Source organism: Sycon ciliatum, chromosome 7, assembly GCF_964019385.1.
Source record: "Sycon ciliatum chromosome 7, ocSycCili1.1, whole genome shotgun sequence".
NCBI classification, from domain to species: Eukaryota; Metazoa; Porifera; class Calcarea; order Leucosolenida; family Sycettidae; genus Sycon; species Sycon ciliatum.
Window position 1 is genome coordinate 30,215,148 of NC_088649.1, and position 13,902 is coordinate 30,229,049.

The following is a 13,902-nucleotide window of genomic DNA, read 5'->3' on the forward strand; positions in this document are numbered from 1 at the left end:
CAAAAAAAAAAAAATGTACGTGCAGTTCAAACCCAATAAAAGCTACTGCCTTTCTAGTTTCCTACAGATTAGTTCCCTGCATATTAGTTTCCTGCTAGATTCTAACTATTACTATTAGCAGGAGTACCCTCTCTCTCTCTCTCTCTCTGAATAAGTGTGCAACTCAGGGAGTCGTATGTACATGTACCCGGGAGCCGACACGAGGCCTTCCGGGCCGACTAAGATTGACTCGCAAATACGACTCCCTGGTGCAACTCCATTACGGCTTTTACCCCGGCTTTACTGTACTCTCTTGCTCTACCGACTGACTAAAAGCTGAGTTAACACAATGACAACTCCATTCAGGATAGTCTCTGTTAGATCAGTAACATCACCGACTGTGTATTATACTGCGGTCTGGTAATGGTAGACGTGCAGCTGGACCACATATCAAAATGCAGGTGCCAGGGTCCCTTGACGGAGCGGTCGGCTTGACAGTTGTGACGAGTCCCAGATCAAGCCGCATGCTGACAACCAGTTACATGTACAGAACCAAGTCCTGTAGGTCTACAAGATGAGTCCGAGGATCTGCACCCAAATCAACCTGGCCGACCGAAATAACCAGAAATGCTGACCGTGGTTGCAAAAATAGTTTATGCAGACAGTCGCGCTGCTGAAAACGTGACGGTGATCGAACACTGCGCACCGACGCCGGCAGTCTGCAAACCCTGACAACTATGATAGCGCTGATACTGTGATAAAACCAGATAGCCAGCCCATCGCGGCCTTTGCAGCTTGCCCCTGATCATACCTGACATACTCAAGCTCCTGATATTTCTGCACTGAACTCTGTCGAGTGTCGACTCGCACTCGCATGCAGTGTCCATAGAGGCACTCTGCTGTCTGAAAGTAACTTAGTTGAAACAGACAGGTCAGTCAGTGCAGCGCAGGTTCGCCGACCGATGCCCACGGACACTGCCCAGCTTATTGTCGTCTGCTGAGCACTGTGCAGACAAGGCGGTCCACAGCCTCTTCACTAGTCACTACCGGTACGCCTACAAGTACTACAAGTACAAGGCAGTACAGCCGGCAGCCAGCACTCGTAGTCTCGTACAGCCTTTACAGTCGGTCTCAGCAGGATTATGCAGCTCGCGAGTCGTGTAGGGAATCTTATCTGCTCAGCCCAGCATTTTTTGTAGTGTCCATGGACATGATTCATGAAGTCTGCATGGTGACCTGGTGACACCTGCCTACATGTAAATTGTATAATACTAATAGACCCTCCTTAGACTCTCCGCCTCCGGAGGTTTTAGCCGTGCCGCCTCTTCTAGGTTCGTTACATCATGTATAAGGGTATTGATAGTATGCAATCTGAGATGAGAACTGCATAACGAGCCATACTATTACTACTAAGTGGTCATGTCATTCGTCCGTTGCCGAATTTCATTTGCATTGTTGAGATCTTGCATTTTGTGTCGGCGCGGCGTGGCTCGCGCAACAGGCATGGTTACCCCAGTGTTGGTTCGCAGTGCACTACACATTGTAGTGGCGGAAGCGCATATTATTGAATAGATATGTTGCATGGTGCTTGTTTTTCGTTGTGTTGTCTTTGCTTTGCTTTTGCTCATCAGTGTTGCACATACACTGTACACTGTACACTCACTGCATGCCACGAGCACCGGTGAGTGATTGACCATTGACTTGAAGTCTTCGCAGACCGGCATACCGGTAAATGATTGTATTGTTACGTACAGTATAATGACCATGTACGAATCTAATATTGACTGAGTACGACTACGAGGTCAATATTGGAATTTTACGAGGTTTTTATTTCCTATACTGACCAAGTATAAAGTCAATATTATTAGATTTATCACCATAGTCAAAGCATGTGTTCAATCCCTAAAAAGGAGTCAAATATAAGCAGTCAATACAGCCCTTAAGGAGTGAAATATGCAGGAATATAATTTTGACTGCTTAGGTATGGCAAAACTCTATGGGAGTAAATACTACGGGAGTGATAAAATGGCAATACTACTGGTGGATTCTGCAAGATGTTCAGTGTACGGTATCATGCGCGCGTTTCCATCTCCACGACTCCAGTCGTCCAGATTATCATACAACGGACGGCCCGTCGTCGTCGGTGGTCGCATGCAAGACTACAGACTGTACAGCATGGTATTTTAGCATCATGCAGACATTCTGTCTGTGGTATTTAAATCATTGTACACATAATGTGGAGCACAAAAAAAGAACGTCAGTCATGCGGTACATGTACAGCATGTATGTCTACATGGTCTCCGGTGCATGCATGCGCCTGGCCGGCTGCTGAGCTGCGGAAGCCAAAGGACAGGGGAGATGCACAAGAATGTACGTAGACTTCACGACTCGACTGCTCTGACACGCTGACAGTCTGTCTGTCGATCGACTGTCTGCACAGTCTTTTTTACAAGTTTTAGTCTTTGTGGACTGGTACATGGTGTCAGCTGTGATCATGGTGATACTGTAGAGGCAGTCGTAGATCCACTCGTAGATCCACTCGTAGATCTACTCGATCGTAGTGATTAGAGATCTGCTGAAATGAAGTCATGACTTCTTTCCTTTTCCCTTGGCTTTTGAAGTTTTGTAGTGCAGTGAGCGCATTGTAGTCATTTGACTGAAGTATTTTGAGAGTGTGTCTGGTACGGTACCGCACCAGCTCGCACGCAAGAGCAAAGTAGATCTGAACTGACTGAAGTCGTCACTCGCACTCGCTTTCGTCAAGTTGAAGTTGCTGCTCGCTCTGCTTGCTTCTTTCAGACGTGAAATTAGAACGGCACGAAGCTAATAAACTTTTGTTTCGGTGTTCAGCCAACTCCTGCAAGTGGCGGCGCTAGAGACTGAATCGATGCTCGTTAGAACTACCACCAGGTGAGTGCCTGGATTCCGCGGCATTGTACCTAGTTGTGAACGAGGAGTCAGCGCAGCTGCAGCGTGACCAAGATCGACTGCGGGGAACCGGTCGTGTACGCACCGAAATCCTTGCTCTCCCGTCGCGTGTTTGCTTTATTTTGTGTGCGTGAGCTGAGGCCCTGCACTGCATGCTGAGTGTGCTGTATACGTGGAGAAGAACGCGCTGTTTGCGTGCGTAAGTGCATTGTCCGTGCGACACCGTGCACGCGGCAGCAGGGAACGACGTTGACATCGCTTGTTATTCCCCTCCCGTGGTTTGGCTGTGGACACGCCGCGGCTACTCCATTGTGCTTGCTTTCGTTGGCGGTGAAATGTTGGAGAATGGTGGCGATGACTGGACGGCATCCAGCGGAACTGGATCCAACTCGCAGCATCGAACGTACATGGTCGGTAGCGATCCGTCGGGCACGATCCAGTACCGCACTCGCTCGGTAAGGTCACCGCAGCAGCATCTGCCTCCAGGGGCTCAGAGTCAGAACGACGCTACAAGTGCCGTCGGTGGCGGAACGAGTCGTCGTCAAATGCAGATGGAAGGAGCGCCGAGCCTGGACGACCAGTTCGAAGCGGACGCGTCGCGGCCGCATCGACACGCTGGCGGAGCTCCGAGCAGGTCGGACCCAGCGCCTCCGTACGCGTCGATTGCACACAGGCAGCACGGTAGCAGATCAGCTGGCCGGGATAACACTGTAGAAAGTCATCATCATCAGCAGCAGCAGCAGCAGCATCATAGGCAACAGCCACAGCACCATGGAACGCCTGACCAGCAGACAGGTAGTGGCCGAAACGCGCGCAGCAATCCTTCAGGCGGGCAGCCACGGCAGCAACAGCAGCCGATGCTGGAGTTTGAAAGCGCCATGCGCGACTTCCAGGAGATGTTCCCAACGATCGACGGAGAGATCATCGAGGCGGTGCTGCGTGCAAATGATGGCGCTGTGGAGGCAACCATCGACCATCTGTGCTCTATGTCAACGAACAGTGGTAGTGGCGGGGGCGTTAGCAGCGCTGGTACAGGGGACGCAACAGACGGCCTAGACGCTGGCTTCTCCACGGCGCAGTCATCGTCACTGTTCAGCCAAGGACAGTCTCCGACCATGCAGCACCGACGGCAGCAGGCCAGTAGCACGACGCCGGCAACGAGCGAAACACTCGAGGCGGCCACGCGGGCGCGTCAAGAGCTGGAGGAGATGCTGGCGGAGGCGCGCCAGGCCGAACGGCAAGCCCTGCACGCCAGCCGAAGCCGGCGATCGTCCGACATCGTCATGGCACCAGATCTCCCGTCGTCGGCCACGTCGGATTGGGAAACGCGGTCGCCGTCTCCACCGCCTCTCCCGCCGAAGGACGTGCGCTCGCGGCAGCTGGTTCCGCCCGCGCAGACACTGGAGGGTCGTGAGCAGTCGACCTCGCAGGTGCCGCACATGCGCGTGGCCACGGCCCGAACGTCCACGAGCGGACTTGTGGCACCGCTGGTCGGTCCCCTGCCCAAGGACTTCCTGCGCCTCGCCGAGCCCGATCCCACAACGTCGTCGACCGCCGTGTCATCGTCACGGCAATCGCATCACCATCATCGGGAGGATGTGCGTCACTTGGACGGGGGCACGTCTCGACGACACTTCAATGACACTCAACAGCAGCAACAACAGCAGCGTCGTTCTCATCGCAATTCCCACGCCGAGCGCCGTTCGTCGCAGCACGAGCACCGCCCGCACCACTACAACCTGGCAGAGCTGCTGGCCGACGACGCTCAGCACCAAGCCCCGCCACCGACAATGTCATCGGTGACATCATCATCATCGGCAGCGGGACGACGTCGTGGCTCTGCCGAGCGCAGAACAACGACGACGACATCATCGGGGTCGGCGGCGAGCACGGCTGGCGGCAACATGCAGTCACAGTCGCGCAACCAAGCTAGCTCTGCGCAGCGCCGCTCTCGCAGTGATAGTGTGCGCAGAGGCCTGCTACCAGCTGGAACAAGGTAAGTGGCTACAGGATATAGGTGGGCGTCAGGTGAAAGGGACCCAGTATAAAGATCAATTCTGAATTTCTGACCGTCCCTCTACTCATTGTCCCGCGGTTCATTGTCCCTGTGCTCATTGTTCCTCTGTTCATTGTCCATGTGCTTGTTGTCCCTCTGCTCATTGTCCCCCTGCTCACTGTCCCTCTGCTCATTGTCCCTCTGCTCATTGTCCCTCTGCCAATTGTATCCCCCTGTCTCGCACTACTGCAGCCCGATCACGCATGCAGGCACGGCCATGACCGAGGACGGTGTGCTACTCTCGCTGGTTACCTCCACCAGCCAGCAGCAGCTGCAGGAGGACGAGCGCATTGCCATGATGCTGCAGAACGCCGAGTTCCTGGACGAGCTGCGGCACAACCGTGACTTCATGTCACTGCTGGAGAATGGTGAGTGATTGGGATGAAGTTTTCAATAGACATAGTGAGCAAGCATGATACATTATTATTTTATATATTTGAGGATTTCCCAAAGACGTAGTCTAAATTGAAGGGAGTTCCATTATAATGGGAGGCTGTAGGGTTGATACATGAATACTCTCCGCCACAAGGAAAAAATTTCAGCAATGGAATCTGGTGAAGCGAGTCGAAGAAGGGCCCGGGAAGCAAGGTTACAAGCAAATGTATAAAAATAAATCAGCCAGGAAGTGCGTTCTTGCACTCACGCTTTTACAGGTCCAGAGTTCATTCTACTCTGCATTACTCGTAATACTTGAGCTGACATTTGCTGGTGTCTAGATGCTGGCGAAGAGTATCTCTTGCTTTCTCAGCCTGACATAAGACAGAAATGGGAAAGGAACAGTCGTGGCTGTCACTTCGGTGGTTCCCGGTGCTTGAAGGAACCTGGGCAGTGTGACCTGCGTGTCACTACAGTGTGTTTCAACAAAGCCTTGGAATGAGGCATACAGGCCTCTCCAGACAGCTGCCATAGCTCACAACTAAGGAACAACCAAAACGTCCCTGGCATCCATCGAAAGCACCTTTCTTCTTCTTCAGCATGACGCTCCTACTCCTCTGCCGTGCAAGCGTGCCTGTCACACTCTCCAGGATGTCAGTTGCCACAGTTCTGGTCTTCGGTTCGCTTGGCTTGGCTTTTGTCAACACAATCAGTGAATGGCCAGATTCCCACTTCCCAAAAAAGTCGAACACATCGCGATTCAAAGCGCTAGTTGCGATCCGAGTTTTTTCTTTGGTGCCTCCTTTGATCTTGCCATCACAACCTCCCAAGCAAAAGTAAGTTAGATATCGCGATTGGACTGGGTTTTACCTGTCAACACGTGCGTGTGAGATAAGCGACAATTGCGATGAGCCGGACCAAGTACAAATGTTCGACGCGCTCCAATTTCGGCCTCCCAGGGCTAAAACAAATTCAACCTGTACTGCTGCTGCCTGTATACACTGTCACACTAAACCTTGCAAAACACAATTTCGGCCGCACACAAATTTTAGGCCGAAATGCCCAGGCCAAAAATATCCGAAAATAAACACGCGGAGAATATATTTTTTAAATTCTTGACATACAGTATATAGCAGATCATCAAATTTAGTGACGCAAACATTGGGCAGTTTACAGTACAATCATGCACTTGTATGCTGGCATGATGTCTGATTTGGTGCGTCCATGGAGCTATGAAGCCGAGACCTCTGGTCGGTGGAGCTTAATGGGCTCCACCACCACACTCCATTATTTGTGTCTGGAGATATGTGGATTTTGTAGAGAACAAAAAAAATAATGATAATAATCATTACCGGTATCCTAAATGTGCAATACACTGTATAGACATGCAGTTGACTTCAGTGATGCTGTAATTGGGAGAGGCTGATTTGGAGGGCAGGATTTGGTAATCCAGCCCCCTTGTTTGTCAAGCAGAAAACACCGTGTCAAAAGGGGGCCGGAGTAGAGAGGGACAACTGAATACCCATTACAGCACTGAAGAAATGTGTGATTCCGGTATTGTCCCTGGACGTTATTCTGTATGCCTGATGAAATTTGTTTCGTCATGCGTGTGCTTATATGTGTGCGCGTATACGTGTGCTTGGTTTGTGTGTGTGTGTGTGTGTGTGTGTGTGTGTGTGTGTGTGTGTGTGTGCGTGTGTGTGTGTGTGTGTGTGTTTGGCTGTGAATTTTTTGTGTGCATGTGCGTGTGTGCGCGTGTGTGTGTCGGTGGGTAAATGCATGTGTGTATGTTTCATTTTTTTTCCTCTACGCTCACTTCCCGTCACACACTGATGGCATGCAGAGGAAGCAGAGACTGAAGGTATGCATCACGCTATGTGCCACTCTCTGGGAATTGAAAAAAATTGTTGTACTCTTGGCTAAATATCACTGCTGTTGTGTAGTGTTTGTGGTGCATGAGTAATTCCTAGCATGTGCGCCCTTGGGTGTGTGTGTGTGTGTGTGTGTGTGTGTGTGTGTGTGTGTGTGTTTGTGTGTGCTTGCGAACATGCATCCGTGGACACGGTGTGTGCACGTAGCCCTGGCTCGCGTTGAGTCAGGTTTCACGTATCTACCTACACGTAGGGTAGGTCATGCTGCGTGTGTAAGTATTGAACTCACTCCAGTGCGAACATACTCTCACATTCTTCTTCTGCCCCCCCCCCTCCCCCTCCCCATCCCTCTCCCCTTCTAGACACTCACATCCTGTTAGCTCCAAGCAACACTGTATCACCACATCGACGCGACTCCACGCGTAAACCCGTACCGTACATGATTCGGAATGACACCTCGCCCGACCACCAGCAGCAACCGACATCCAGCCACTCGGCAACCACCACTCCCTCTCCGGACAATGCCGGCGCCCGTGTCACACCGGACGAGTCCGAGGACGCTCGGCCGGAGCAGGTGCCCAAGGAGCGGCGCCGTTCCCGTGGCAACACTCTGCATCGCCAGGCCACCATCAGCGCCGAGAAGTTCCGCGATCGCCTGCTCTCGGGAAATATGAAAGAATGTACGTACTGCGAATGGGCTATATTATGTTCCGTATTGTAATGTATGATCATGCAACTAAATCTAAACGAAAGGACCGAAATGTGACATGTTATCCGTAGTTTGTGTCCAACATTAACAGTTATAAGTAAAATGTTGTAAGATGTTGTGTAGTCAGAAGGTGCAATAGCTAGCACAATACTGACTCATGTGATACTGACACTCAACGACCTGATGATAAATAACATCTTGCTTATAGCTGTCAGTGTTGCACACAAACTACTGATAACACGTAACATGTTGATCCTTTCCTTTAAATTTAATCCTGGGCACTGACGAATGGATAGCTGTAGACTCTACAGATAGACATTCGTCAGTGTCTTTTCTCCTCTTTCTTTCTTTGTTTTTTTTCTTACGTAGGTATTGTGTTCCACAGTTATACACCATTACCCGAAAACGGTCTCTCGGCTCGGCGACAAAAATTCTTCCAAAAATAATTTTCACTGGTTTGGGGGAAAGATGCAACCGAGAAAAGACTGAAGGAAAAATTGACTGTCACCACCAGGACTCGAACCAGGAACCCTCGCTTTAATTAAATAAAATCGGTCCAGACCCATCAGTTCAGGAATAAAGTAGCTACAGTGTAGTCTGCACACCTTGAGGAAGGGATTGTGTCGAATTAAAAATAATAATAATAGTAATCCGGGCAGGTTGAGACCGAGCATTGTGCGTAACTCGGAGCATCTGAGAATCTGATTTTCTCATTTGGCTCTTGTCGGGTTTTGCATCTCAGCTCTTCGTATGCACTTGTGCAGTCAGACCTCGCTTATCCGGTCCTCTTTTATCTGGATATTATTATGGGAAACGGATGTGTGCGGTTAAGTGAGGTCTGACTGTGCCTGGAAGTAGAATCCCTACCAGTTCCTGTTGTTATTTTTAACTCTTCCACGTGTGTGCGTGTGTGTGCCTGTGTGTGTTTGTGTGTGTATTGTGTGTGTGTGTGTTGCTTACGATCGTGCCGCTCTCTTCCTGCAGCCACCCGCCAGCTGTTCCTGCAGCTGGCTAAGAAGTTCCAGAGACGGCAACGACACCGGATGAAGTATCCTACCCCATTGCGTGTTGTTTCTCTGTTATTATTGCTGTTATTCATGCTAATCACGCTGAATAGTTACACAGGGGCGCATCCAGGAGGGTTCCAGGGGAACCCCCTAAATTCCGTAAATGTACTACTGGCAACCATATGTAGGTCCATGTACATGTAGCAGCTATTCAGTTGTGACTATACTGGAACCCCCCCCCCCCCCCCCCTTAGAAATCTCTGGATCCGCCGCTGGTTGCACGGTGTACAGAAACCCAGCGTTTGCTTCTGGGAGAAAGGATTGGGCGGAAAAAAACACCCTTGAATGATGAAAGGCAAGTGTATAACACAGGTGAATGGCAATGTCAGATACTAATTATTGACAAGTACTAATTATTGACAAGTACTAATTATTGACAAGTACTAATTATTGACAAGTACTAATTATTGACAAGTACTAATTATTGACAAGTCCAGTCCAGTGAACTTACCACTCTGAGCAATGAGTTCTATAAGGGCGCAACTGTGAGCAATGAGTTCTATAAGGGCGCAACTGTGAGCAATGAGTTCTATAAGGGCGCAACTGTGAGCAATGAGTTCTATAAGGGCGCAACCAAGAGTCCATAACCCCCCAGAGTGTGCAACTCCAGGTTGGGGTCTGGCGCAACGAAATCCAAACATTGCGTCATCCGGTCCCCGGGCAAGCATGGGTGGATGGGGCCATGTGCATATCTGGTACATCCGCCGGGGGTTCCAAGTAAGTTGAAGGTTGTATTGAAGCAAGCCACGGGTACGGAAGTGTCACGTAAAACGTTTGCTCCACGGGCTATGCAGTGTCAGCAGAACGGCTTTGATTTCACAGTCACAGAATTTTTTTATTTGAAGAGAGTTTCTCTGCTCGTTGTCTGAAAAGCTTGTATTGGGAGAGTTCGTGACTCCGGGATAGCAAGAATAGGCATGGATATAGATTTACAAGATTTGATGGAAATAGCTCTTGGCACACGGCATGAAGACCCGATCGATTTCCAACACTCGACAATCGAGAGAAGAAAATGAGGAGCCCAGATCGAGCAAAAACTGACGAATATCGTCCACAGAGACACTGCACTCCGGCGACAATGGGGAGCGCTTTGCTGTAGGTTCAACAGTGGCCATTGTTCTTCTCTTATCGGAGAGACACTCAAAAGAGAAAACTGTTCGACAACTCTAAAATAATTCTTTGTGTACTTGAGCCTTTCCAGGCGTGTTACGTACAATACCTGGCCGTGGATTCGTAAAGAAAGACCCCAAATTGGGCAAACGGGCGAAGTAGGTCCGGGCCAAACTTCCCATTTCGTCATAGCTACTCACTACATGACGTATGAAGTTTGGATTTCGTTGCGGCACTGATTTGTGCTGAGAAGGATCACGAGTTGCACACTCTGGGGGGTTATGGACTCTTGGCGCAACTGTGAGCAATGAGTTCTATAAGGGCGCAACTGTGAGCAATGAGTTCTATAAGGGCGCAACTGTGAGCAATGAGTTCTTATAAGGGCGCAACTGTGAGCAATGAGTTCTATAAGGGCGCAACTGTGAGCAATGAGTTCTATAAGGGCGCAACTGTGAGCAATGAGTTCTATAAGGGCGCAACTGTGAGCAATGAGTTCTTATAAGGGCGCAACTGTGAGCAATGAGTTCTATAAGGGCGCAACTGTAAGCAATGAGTTCTATAAGGGCGCAACTGTGAGCAATGAGTTCTATAAGGGCGCAACTGTGAGCAATGAGTTCTTATAAGGGCGCAACTGTGAGCAATGAGTTCTATAAGGGCGCAACTGTGAGCAATGAGTTCTATAAGGGCGCAACTGTGAGCAATGAGTTCTTATAAGGGCGCAACTGTGAGCAATGAGTTCTATAAGGGCGCAACTGTGAGCAATGAGTTCTATAAGGGCGCAACTGTGAGCAATGAGTTCTATAAGGGCGCAACTGTGGGCAATGAGTTCTATAAGGGCGCAACTGTGAGCAATGAGTTCTATAAGGGCGCAACTGTGAGCAATGAGTTCTTATAAGGGCGCAACTGTGAGCAATGAGTTCTATAAGGGCGCAACTGTGAGCAATGAGTTCTTATAAGGGCGCAACTGTGAGCAATGAGTTCTATAAGGGCGCAACTGTGAGCAATGAGTTCTATAAGGGCGCAACTGTGAGCAATGAGTTCTATAAGGGCGCAACTGTGAGCAATGAGTTCTATAAGGCACGGCTGTTCCAGCACAGCCACTTATAAATATGGCGTCGTTCGGTGCGATTTATGTAAAATTGTACGAATCGTGCAAATACGGGATGAGTTTGCGTTTTTGGAAGAAACTCATGTCGCTACTCGCGTGGTTTTACGATTTGGGAAGCGAATCCAAGAGAAATGTTTTGAAAACGCTCGAGCGAGATACTCGACTTTTAGGTAATTTGAGAGAGAAGAAGGGTGGAAAGGCGTCCTGGCCTGCCCAGTTAGCTGTCTCTCCGCTTCAAACTTGCTCAAAACTACTCCTGGTAGTCCAGAGATCGACCGTCCCTGTGATTATCGGCCTCTGCTTGGCGTGCGCGCGTGTACAATATTCAAATTGGACATTTCGTACTCGTTCAACGCACAATAGGAGAGATATCACAATTTCCAGCTCACTTGGCCGGCTGCTGTCTTCTTCTACACTATCCCACATGCCAACTAAGCAATTTACAGCAGGAAGCAGCCTTCTAGACTCAACAGCAACTAAAGAGCCACGCCATTTGTCTTCCGAATCAAGAGAAAACAGGTTCCTGACCCGCCTCGCGAACTTAGAAGTTCATGCGCGAACAACAACGATACTCAGGGAAGACAACCAGAGGATAGTCCTCTACCTGGGAAAATTGCCATCTAGCCTGGGAAAAATCCAGGAAAGACTTCTCGGGGCCGAGTTTGACAGCGATGACACAAGGAGTACTTCAGAGTGAAGCGAAAGTTGCACGACGCTGAACAAATGTTTCTTGAAGGAAAGGCAGGCATGTGAGGTACGAGCGGAAAGCTTGAAACAAGACGCACGTGATCAGCGTGTTCCCAAGGCTGTCCGGGCTAACCAGTCACCAAAATCCACGGGAAACCATGGCCTACTTGGGTTTTGGCGATTTGAAAATTCAAATTTTCTTGCCATTGAAGCCCAATCGAGACTTTCGGCGGCCATATTGTAAAGTGGTGTGAAATCGCACAAAAAACAGCCGTGAAGGGCGCAACTGTGAGCAATGAGTTCTATAAGGGCGCAACTGTGAGCAATGAGTTCTATAAGGGCGCAACTGTGAGCATTGAGTTCTATAAGGGCGCAACTGTGAGCAATGAGTTCTATAAGGGCGCAACTGTGAGCAATGAGTTCAATAAGGGCGCAACTGTGAGCAATGAGTTCTATAAGGGCGCAACTGTGAGCAATGAGTTCTATAAGGGCGCAACTGTGAACAATGAGTTCTATCAGCAATGAGTTCTATAAGGGCGCAACTGTGAGCAATGAGTTCTATAAGGGCGCGTTCAGACTACCGTGAATCCCGTTAAACCGTGAATGCCGATAAACCGTGAAGGACATTCACACTACCGATATCAAACTAACGCTACCGTGAAGTTTTCAGCTCTCACCGTGGCACTGACAAGGGATTTTCCCTTTTTTCCCAGCGCGCATGCAGCCGGAGCACTTTTTTACTGCCGGACATTTTTACTGCCGCAGCAGCCGCGGCAGTAAAACTTTTCCGCCGGTAACTTGCCAGTAACGTCACGTGATCAAATCACCTTGGCAACTTTTCCATTCCGTCACTTTTTATCGGTAGTCTGAACGCGCCCTAAGAAGGTCATGGTTAGAGCTCGTGGCGAGCAGTTCTGGTAATGTGTGCATAGAAGTGTCCTACGCATGCCCGTTGTCCGTTGTGTCTGGCGTACGGAATCCTTTTCGTTACTCAACAGAAGTAGCATTATTCAACGGAGCACTTAGTTTCCTCGAAGAGTATCCGACCCAGCCATATGCCGTAATGATAAGCAAATCGTTGTAACGTATCAAACTTGTCGGCACCGAAGTTACAGAACATGTCTGGTTTTACAGTAGTACTACAGTTGAACATCGATTATCCGACCATCGACTATCCGACCATTCGATTATCCGTAACAGTTTTTTTGGGCGCACGTGCCGTAGAGTACGCACTGTGCATGTAGTGAGCCATTCAAAAAATACGAAAATTTTGAAAAGTAAAAAGTAAAAAGGTCGTGCGGCTAGTAATAACCACTGAAAGTGACAGTTTTTTTCTTATCCAGAACATTTGCCTTATCTGAACACCGCCTGACAGTTGTCTGCCCAGAGGTGGTCGGATAATCGATGTTCAACTGTATGAAACTATAAAACATAGCAACAAGGACGACAACCGGTACTGTATACATGTAGTACTAGTACACTTCCATGGAGAACGGGTTTTACCGAAAATTTCCCTCCGCCGAACCGCCGATTTTGGAGAATACCGAAAATACTACACCACCGAAAAAAGGCGAAAATGTCTGCTTTTACAGTAAGAAGTTTACAGCTGTTAGATATCCTTGACCGAGTGTTGCGTCTGCCCTGCCCCAGCCTGGATGAGGCAGTGGCAAGCTCCACGGCTGCACTGCTGGACGATGACAGTGATGATGTGGAGATGGCACAGCGACTAGGTCAGTGTCAACATGACTATGCTCTGTCAGGGCTCTAGCGAAAGAAGGGTAGGGGGCACAGCGCCCCCCCCCCCCCCCTGCCTACTTATTTTTCGATTTTTGTGTTTTTTTCAGGTAATTCAATGAAAATGCAGCCGATAGTTACTAGCAGAGAGGGGTCATAAACTGATAAAGGCACACTTGTCTGGCGTGAAGTCAGAGGTTTGCCCCCGTACGTTGCATTTTACATTGCAAGACAGTTATTTTGAAAATGGAAAAATGGGTTACGGGGTAACTGTCCCC

The 13,902-nt window shown here is 49.3% G+C and overlaps 1 protein-coding gene across 2 annotated transcripts in view; it reads left to right on the forward strand.

Moving 5' to 3' along the window:
- The first annotated feature begins 2,488 nt into the window (after positions 1-2,488).
- The window catches only part of LOC135821299 (lateral signaling target protein 2 homolog), a 13,660-nt gene continuing 2,246 nt past the window's right edge, over positions 2,489-13,902 (forward strand). Inside the window, exons 1-7 of one of the 2 annotated variants that reach the window (XM_065334355.1) lie at positions 2,489-2,742; positions 2,830-4,903; positions 5,156-5,331; positions 7,182-7,199; positions 7,572-7,889; positions 8,903-8,966; positions 13,541-13,620. In XM_065334355.1, the coding sequence (XP_065190427.1) occupies positions 3,243-4,903; positions 5,156-5,331; positions 7,182-7,199; positions 7,572-7,889; positions 8,903-8,966; positions 13,541-13,620 (2,317 nt within the window). In that variant the 5' untranslated portion in view covers positions 2,489-2,742; positions 2,830-3,242. Of the gene's footprint in view, positions 4,904-5,155; positions 5,332-7,181; positions 7,200-7,571; positions 7,890-8,902; positions 8,967-13,540; positions 13,621-13,902 lie in introns of both variants that reach the window. The other variant, XM_065334353.1, reaches the window with a different exon arrangement.